Consider the following 9,735-nt stretch of genomic DNA (forward strand, 5'->3'; position numbering starts at 1 on the left):
ATATTTTATTCTAATCTGATAATTGAGATGGATCATTTATCTTATACAAAAATATGAGAATGAGAATAATCAAACATCAAATATATCACTGTTTTATGGTTGATTTTGTCACAACTATCATCCTAATTACAAAAATGATCATCTCAACTTCAATGTAGATTAAATTTTTAAAATATTTAATTTTTTTGTTTTGTATATAAATTTTATAATCAAAGAAATTTTAATTTGAATTTAAAATATTTTCATTTTAATTCAACGATGAGAATTATCTTTCTCACGTGAGAGAATCATCTCATATAAAATATTTTATATATATATGGAGCTTAAATTTATTATATGTATCTAATAAACTATTGATTTTTGTTTTTTAGGTCTTTAAATATTTTTTTTATATTTGATCAATTATATACTAAAGTTTTTGTTTTCAATTTCTCTCTATTGTTGAAAAGGTGTCACGTAAAAAAAAATGATATATATTAATCCGATGGAACTAATAAAGTATTAAGAAGCTAAAATAAAAATGTATTATTTTAAAGATTATTTAAAAGAAAGAATAAAGCTCAAACCATGAATATGATGTTTTACGAATTAACAATACTAATTAAGAAAAAGAAGCTATAATTGCCGGATTGTGCCCGCAATGATTGTGATAGTATATTGATATATTTTGGTGAAAAGGTAAAGAATAAGCAGTTGTGGGTTGTGAGTTGATTTAGTTTGCGTTGGTGATGCCAGCCAAATTGATGCGTCAAAGTGACAAAGAAAGAGGGAGTGATGACTGATGATGTTGGAAGTCACGCCAAACTCAGACACAAATATTTTATTTTTTTATTTGACTTTTCCTGATGTCTGATTTTATAATATTTTTGTGTTAATATTTAATGATAATATTTAATTTTAAAAAATATAAAAATTATATGATTTTAAAGGAACCAAAACATGAAAGGGAAGCCAAATCCCTTTTGTTTGGGCTAATAAAACCGTTTTCTTTGAGTATGTGTTATAGATATAATAAACTGAGACAGCAATGATTGATTTTGGAAAGTATAACTTGCGGGTGGACCGAATATGTGTTAACTTGCTGGTTTTATAGAGTTAATATAATATTTAAGATATAATAAAGTATAATCAGCATTTATGGTATAAACCTAGTCAGAATCACTTTTGTTCTCGTCATGCAGTAGCATACCTTTAGGCCTTCTAATAAAATGGTAAATATTATTTTATCCGTATATAATACATTCGTGGTTGGAGGTAGACATATTTTTCCCATAATTTCTTACAAAAATAAATCACTCAATAAGTGTTTGCACCCAAGTACTCAACCTATTTATATTTAGCACTCAATAAAGATTTATCTTTTTTATCTTCATCTTTATCTTTTATCTTTCTTATCTTTTAATTTCCTTATTTTATTTTTTATTTTTTATCTTCATCATTTTTAATTTAAATCTTTTATATTTTCTATCTTTTATAATTATCTCTAAATCTCTTATCTTTTTTTTTTAAATCTTCATCTTATCTCCAATCTTTCTTTGTTAGTTATTTTAAATTTTTTATCTCTTATTAATAATTTGAATTTATATTTATTTAAATACAAACATAATCTTTAACATTCAAATTTCTGAGTATCAAATTTGATCCATTTTTTAATGAGTTAACAATCCACTCATACATTATAATTATTCAATTATTCCCTTAAAATTTAGCTATTAACAACGAAGAATTGGCTACTAGTATGAAAGCATTGTCGTGTCACTCTTTTTCAAATAAGGCCTACCCAAACAAAAAAACACACTCTCTTCCAATAGGATTCTTTTTATTTAATAAAATATATACAGAATTTTAAAATCATTTAAATGTAGGAAACAATAACATTAACATTAACAACAAGACAGGATATCTTAAAGAAAAAAGCTGATAGGTTGAAATATGAACTGATATCATGACCCAATCCACACTCAGACTGTACGGCCGTAGGCGTAGTTAATAATGTAATTTAGACCTCACTCTTATGCCGTCAGCTATTTGCCTCAGTTTATACGTCATCAACTCTCTTTCCATTTTAACTGTTTCATTTTTACTTTTAATTTCCCTAACGATTTGTTTGACGGAAAAGAAAGTAGAAAAAAGAAGAAGAAAGAAAACATAACTTATCAAATATTTTTTTATTGAAAAGAAAATATAAGAATAAATTAACTTCTAAAAACAAAAATTTATTTTTTTTTGTTTTTTTTCTATTTAAATTTTAAAATTTTCTTTCCTTCCTTATTTTCCTCCAATCTAATTAAATATACCATAAAAATATAAACTCCAAACCACATATTGATAAAGACAATCCGCAATCCAGGTTTAATTTATTGATATCTGGGTCTTAAAATAAGGGTTAAGAAGTGAAAAAAGAAAATGAAACTGTTCTTTAAAATTATAACATTAGATATATAGAGAACGTTAAATATTAAGTTTTTAATAATTTTAAACAATAAATATAAAATAATATAAAAACATATATAATTACTTGAAGTATGTTCATTATATATTTTTTAAATAATTTTACTTTTTATATTTTAGGATAAAATATGTATTTATCTCATTTTATCTTAATTCCTATTTTTTGATCCTGCATAAAAAAATATAGCGTTTTAGTCCTTGTAAATTGTTCTATTTTGTTTTAGTTCAAACATAATGACGTTAATATAATAAAGATATAAAGAAAGAATTTTAGTAAAATAGTGAAAATAAAAATTTAACAAATTATAAACTTAAACGTTATATGAAATAACATTTTACTCAGTCCCTTCTAGGGTAGAATTCGCAACAACAACCCTCAGTCATCTTCCTCTATATATTACTCCTCAGCTCTTACATTTAGACGCACACAATTATACAGCTCTAGAGAATCAAGAAAATTATTATACCCATTAAGATGAAACCGTACCTACGTCCAATATTCCTATTATTCCTTATCCTTCTCCACCAATCCATTTCGGCGAGTGCTTCAAATAGTAGGTTTATAGAATTCTTTTCAAAATTAAAGAATTCTTTTAATCCTAAGTCTGAAGAACTCAAATCAAAAGATATAAAGAAGCTCCCGAGCGTCGAATATTTGAAGAAGATACATGAGGGAGTTAAGGACTTATCTCAAGATTTATTTATCCCGAAAATCCCGTTTCTCAACCCGAAAAACCCGAAACTCCCAAGAATCCCGCTATTTAAATCTCCCCCACCGCCAATGTACCGTTTACAACTAAAGTCCGATCCCCCACCGCCAGACTACCGTGTACAACTAAAGTCCGATCCCCCAGCGCCAAATGCACCACCGAAGCAAATCAATATTAAGGGCCTGTCCGTCGTCAAAGATTACTTATCTGACTACGGCTACATTGAATCCTCTGGGCCATTTACCGATTCTTTCGACCAGGAAATAATATCAGCCATTAAGACCTACCAGAATTTTTCCAATCTTCAAGTTACCGGCGGCCTGAACAAACAGCTTATTCAGCAAATGTTGTCCATACGATGCGGTGTCCCCGACGTTAACTTCGACTACAACTTCACCGACGACAACATTTCCTATCCCAAAGCCGGACACCGCTGGTTCCCAAACAGAAACCTCACATACGGTTTTCTTCCCGAAAACCAAATCCCAGACAACATGACTAAGGTGTTCAGAGATTCCTTTGCGAGGTGGGCCCAAGCCTCGGGGACTTTGAGTCTCACGGAGACAACCTACGACAACGCCGACATCCAGGTAGGGTTCTACAACTTCACTAACTCGAGGATTGAAGTGTATGGTGGCAGCCTTATATTTTTGCAACCGGATTCTAGTAAGAAAGGGGTGGTACTTCTGAACGGTAACATGGGCTGGTTACTTCCAAGTGAAAACGCCACACTGTCTAAAGATGATGGAGTTTTGGACTTGGAGACTGCGGCGATGCACCAGATAGGGCATCTACTTGGACTTGATCACTCTCACAAAGAGGACTCTGTTATGTATCCTTACATATTGTCATCACAGCAACGAAAGGTGCAGCTTTCCAATTCTGACAAGGCCAACATTCACCATCAGTTTGGTAAGCATGATTAGGATGTTCTCTGCTGCCAAACTCGCATGACTCAGCAAGCCACGGTGGGGGTTTGGATGTGCTTTTAGTTACCACTTTCTCTCTTGGATTTGCTTACGTATTGCTCCTTTTGTATTAGTCGTTCCTGTCCCACCTTGCTTTTGGAATTATGAGCTTTTTATATTTCTGATTGTTCAATGTTTATTGTATGTGCTCCCCAACCTGTGGTGACTTTTCGGTTTATTCTCACGTGGCTGTTTCTTATAGGCCTTTCGACCTCCAATATTAAATAAAAGATCATTTTGAGCTTTCTAATTTTAATTATTTTTTATTTATATCTCTTCTAATATTAATAATAAATAATAAAATATATAAATAAATAAATGATTATATACAGTTAATCTTTTAGGATGATTATTATTTAAAAATAGAAAAATAATATATATTTATATAATGTTATGAGAGGTCTTTAGTTATATGCATAATGCACCCTTGGCGACTTGGGAGTTGGGATTTCAGTAATTATTATTGTGGTGGGTAAAGCTATAAACTCGGTTTTGTGTAAGTTCCTTTACTTTCTTGAGGAGTCTAAGGTGGGAAAGAGAAAAACCTTTTCCACTGTAAGAAAGTTTTTTAAAACTAGTATATTAGTTTAGTTTCAATCTAATGGCTCAATTTTTTTTTCTTTTCTCCTTGTATTTTTTATTCCTTTTCTTCTTATCTTTCCTTGTTTGCCCCTTCAATTCTCTTCTTTCTCTCCCATCTAAATTTGTCACTAATTAACAAATTTCTTATATTTACAATCACATATAAATGATACATAAAATACTGATATATATGGTCATATACAATTCCAATATGAACAAGAAGATAAATTTTAAATAAAGATATAATTATTTTATTAGCAGTAATATCGAGCATAATAACACATAATGTGAAATTCTTAAAAATATTTATGTTCGACAGTATGAAAAAAATATTAATGAAAAATTTAAAGATATAATGGCAAACAAAAGATACTTTTTCATGAAAGAATATTTTCAACTAGAGAAAAATATGATTTAAAATACCTAACATAAACAAATAATGCTAACAATTATTCTTAGAATGTTAATTAAAAAACTTAAAAGTAAAAATATTTTTATCGTGAAATAAAAAATTGTTATTCATAATCATATTTTTATATTCTTCTAGATAAATATTTTTTTTTCCTTAACCAATATTCTTATAAAATACTGGTTTGTAAGACCTTATAGAAAAACATATTTTATTTATTGTTATCAAATTAGATTGACTCTATATAAAACCTTTGGTTAGGAGTTAGGACTTGGTTTTACTATTCTTTAACTAACCTCCTCTCCCAAAGCATCCTATATATTTATTTCTCAACTCTTATACTTGGACTCAGTTATTTTTCTCGGAGACCAAGAAATTATACCCATTTCCATCAAGATGAGAGCATACCTTTGTGCATCCCTATTCATTCTCCTTGTCGATAAATTAATCACTTTCGGCTCCTTGTGTCCTTCCTTCAACAATGGACAATAAGTTCTCTCCCACACAGACAAACGAACCACCGCCTTTTCTTACTTCGGCTTCCTTCAATCCTCTGGTCCATTCAACGATTATTTGGACGAGGAAACAATAACTGCTACCAGCAATATTTCAATCTGGAAGTTACCGACTACCTAAACGACGAGACGTTTCAGCAAATCTCGCTGCCGCGATGTGGCGTCCCTGACATGAATTTCGACTACGGCTTCACCGGCAACGTGTCATGGCCGAAAACCAGGAACCGGTGGTTCCCGGAGAGAAACCACCTCACCTACGGTTTTGATCCGGCAAGCCATATCCAACCCAACATGAAAAAGATTTTCAGAGATGCCTTCAAGAGGTGGGCGCAGGCCACCACAGGGGTTTTGAGGCTTACGGAGACAACCTAAGACAATGTCGACATCAAGGAAGGGTTCAGAATATTCAACAATATTTGGGACCAGGTATTTAGCCTAAGCTTTATCATACTGCAACCTGGCTCTAATGTCACGACAGGGGACATACGCCTCAAAGGTGCCATGTTATGGTTGCTGCCGAGTGAAAACGAGAGCCTGTCGTGGGAGGACGGAGTTTTGGACTTGGAGAGTGCGGCGATGCATCTTCTAGGGCTTGACCACTCTAACAAAGAGGGCTCTGTTATGTACCCTAACGTATTGCCATGGCAGCAACGAAAGGTGGAGCTCTCGGTTTCTGATATGTAAAACATTCAGCTTCACTACACTAACGGCATCTCTGGCCACAGTGGGCGTTGGGGAGTGCTTTTAATCAATATCTTGTCTCTTGGATTTGCTTACGAGCTTCTTTAATTTTGTATTTGGTATTTGGGTTTATGAGCTTTTGGGAACAATTTCATGACTGTTGACTTGAGTATAATGTATGTGTTCCCCAAACAATCAAACCCATATCCGTCATATTGTCCAAAATTATTTAATTTTTTAAATTGGGATTGGGATCAAGAAAGGAAATATCATTATCCCTCTTATATTATATTCATTCTGGTATTCACTCCAATGAATTATTAAAATTTTATGAATTATTTGTTATTTTTTTTTTTTTATAAATTTTACATAATTTAAAATTATTTTCTTGATAATTTTTGTAAGCAGATATTCTACAAATACAAATATTTAAAAATAAATATGTAATAATTAATTATTTTTAAATCAAATTTTTAATATAATTTTTTTTTTAAATTTAAATTGGGAACGGGACACCCAATAAATAATGAACAAATTTTAACTCGTTAATTATAAGTTATCGAATACAAATACCAGTATATATTAAAAAATTGAGGTTAGAGAGACTTAGAAGGCAATATCCATCCTAACCCCGCCCGGTCCGGTTACCTTGTCTACCCCCAACCGTGATTTATTCAGTTATTGCATTAACAAAAGATTATCCACTATTGTATGAATTTAATTATAGACCATTAAGCTGGCATAACTTTTAAGTCTGGTTAATATAAGAAATTAAAAGGGTGCGTGAATATTTACTACAGATTCTGGGCTGTAAGTAATGTGATTAACCATTAGTTATACACGTACCTTAAAAGAAAATACTCTGGGAGCCAGAACAAATTAAATCTTACTATATATTAACTACCCTTTTTTATATTTTTAATTTTGGATAAAAATATTTTTACTCCATCTGAAATATGGGAAATTTAAAATTAGTCTCTTTAAATTTTTTTGTCTCAATGTCTCTAAAATTTTAACATGTTATTTCATTTAGCATGTTAATTAATTTGTTACTAAACAATGTATCTAACACCTTATGATTACCAATTTTTCATTTTCTGTCAGTTCACCCTGACATTTTTTCACTTTCTTTGGCCATTCTAAGGGATTCTTGGAGCATCATTCACCTCTTGATCATGGCGCACTTGATGCCTTGATTTTTTGGAGGTTTAAAATGCATGGGCTAGGATTTTTGAAGATCAAGATTATTGTCACCTAAACACGTGGTTTTCTTTTCTATTTCTGCCATCTTAAAATACTTTTATGCTTGTATTTATTGATCTTAGTTTGGGGTTTGAATTTCTTTTTATCATGACCATCTAAGCTTATATTATGAGGGATGTTGTGACTTGAATATTATGAATTTTTCTAATGTGTTGTGTATATTTGTCTTATTGTACTTAATTTTGAATTTGGGAATTGACTTTAAAGTGTTAATTAATAGACTAATTAGTAACCATCCATAGAGACGTTCCCTAATGTTCCATTCAATTAATTATATTTTTAGTAGTTTTTAACCGGTGAAGTTCAAATAATTAAGACGAAAAAAATAGCAAAAGAAATATATTAAATGGCCACAAACATAGGGACCGTGCTTTGGACACAATGGGCTCGCATATGGGATTTAGATGGGGTTGCTAGATGCATCCATTCTTATTTTTCCAATTTTACTCTTCATTCTCGTAGAAGAAATGTAATTTTTAGATTGTTAACACAACGTTCTAATCAATTAAGTTAATAAGTTAATTATATTATAAAATAGATAATGTTGTTATACGTAACAAAAAATATTTGTTATTAGAAAATTTAATATATATTAAACTTTGTAATGGTAAATATTTTTTATTTTAAAAAAAATATATAGACTAAATAATTCGAATGATTTATATCAAAGTTAATCATAATAAAATTTATTATTTAAATTTACTTGCGTATTAAATATACATTATAAATTTTAGTGTTATGTATAACAACATTATTTATTTTATAATATAATTGATTCATTAACTCAGTTGGTTAAAACGTTGTGCTAATAACCTGAAAGTCAACGGAAGAATTTCTTCGGTAAAAGTTACGAGTAAAGGGCAGAGCAAAATTAGAAAAATAGAAAAATACTGGATGCACCAGAAATACTTATGGTGCACCTAGCAACACCCTTTTAGAAGGTAGCTTATGATATTGTATAACATTTTGAGCAAATGCCTCTTGTGCCTTGAGTCATATTTTTTTTTCTTCATCCTTCTGTTTATTAGAAAAAAATAGATTTTAACTAATATAGAATTTGGCTAAGAAGTAAACAAATTTTTGTTAAAAATTATTTTTCTTTCACGATCGAACTCAAATGATTTAATTTTATTTTCAACACATTAATCATTTTATTTTATGTTGAATCATTTGATTTCAAGTCATATGTTCTTATCAATGAAGTTTTCTCATATGTTAAAAAAAAGCCCCGAAAATAAAGAAGGCCAAAAAAAAGAAAGAGCCTTAATAAATGGAGATAGAAAAAAATAGTGAGTTCATACAAGCAAGCCTTCGGTGAATGCCACTATATCAATCCAGAAAAGTACGATTGCTCGAAAGGATAAATATATTTAGATGTCGAAAATACTATTATACACCTATTAAAAAAGAGTGAATTTTATAGGTATATTAAATATATGATGTGATATGAGAAGAAGAAGAAAAAAAATGTTAAAAAACTATTTAAAATAATGGAGTATTCAAAAGCAACATATTTAGTACTGGATCCTTTTTCTCTTTGAAGAGAATGAGCTTGAGATTCACTTATGATCCTTGTGTTTAAATTTAATCCGTTAGTCACGTTTGAATCAATAACTGTTGTAATAATATTTTATGTCAAATCGAAAAAATTACTAGCCGAGTCACGGACAATGTCGCTTTCTTTAAGACGTTTCGTGGCACTACCAAAAAATTGTGCAAGCAGACTATCAACCACGACGTCTCCAGGATAAAACAGTCCAGATCACTGTATAAGATTTCCACTGCACTGAGGGAACCTTTTCTAGAATTACACTCTCTTGTATGACTTGAAAAGTCACTCCAAAGCCACCCGAAAATATGACTTGAAAAGTCACTCTAACAGCCAACCGAAAATATGACTTGAAAAGTCACTCTAATAGCCAACCGAAAAATATGACTTGAAAAGCCATTATTATAGCCAACTGAAAATATGACTTAAAAAGTCACTCTTATAGCCAACCGAAAAATATGACTTAAAAAGTCACTCTTAAAGCCAACCAAAATTTTAGAACGACAGAAAGAAAGAAGGAGAAGTTTGCCGGAAATGCATCGGCTGAAATATGGGAGGGAGAAAGAAAAGTTGAGGAAATGCTTCTCAACTGGGGCAAGGAAAAAAG

At 30.6% G+C, this 9,735-nt stretch overlaps 1 protein-coding gene and 1 pseudogene across 1 annotated transcript; both read left to right on the top strand.

Moving 5' to 3' along the window:
• Nucleotides 1-2,879: 2,879 nt before the first annotated feature.
• On the top strand, nt 2,880-4,385 carry LOC114379748 (metalloendoproteinase 5-MMP-like). Its single transcript, XM_028338444.1, has one exon. The coding sequence runs from the start codon at nt 2,927-2,929 to the stop codon at nt 4,085-4,087; it is 1,161 nt and encodes a 386-aa protein (XP_028194245.1). The 5' UTR covers nt 2,880-2,926; the 3' UTR covers nt 4,088-4,385.
• A 1,131-nt stretch (nt 4,386-5,516) lies between these two features.
• On the top strand, nt 5,517-6,618 carry LOC114369466 (annotated as a pseudogene).
• The last annotated feature ends 3,117 nt before the right edge of the window (nt 6,619-9,735 follow it).

Source organism: Glycine soja, chromosome 2 (assembly GCF_004193775.1).
Source record: "Glycine soja cultivar W05 chromosome 2, ASM419377v2, whole genome shotgun sequence".
Lineage (NCBI taxonomy): Eukaryota > Viridiplantae > Streptophyta > Magnoliopsida > Fabales > Fabaceae > Glycine > Glycine soja.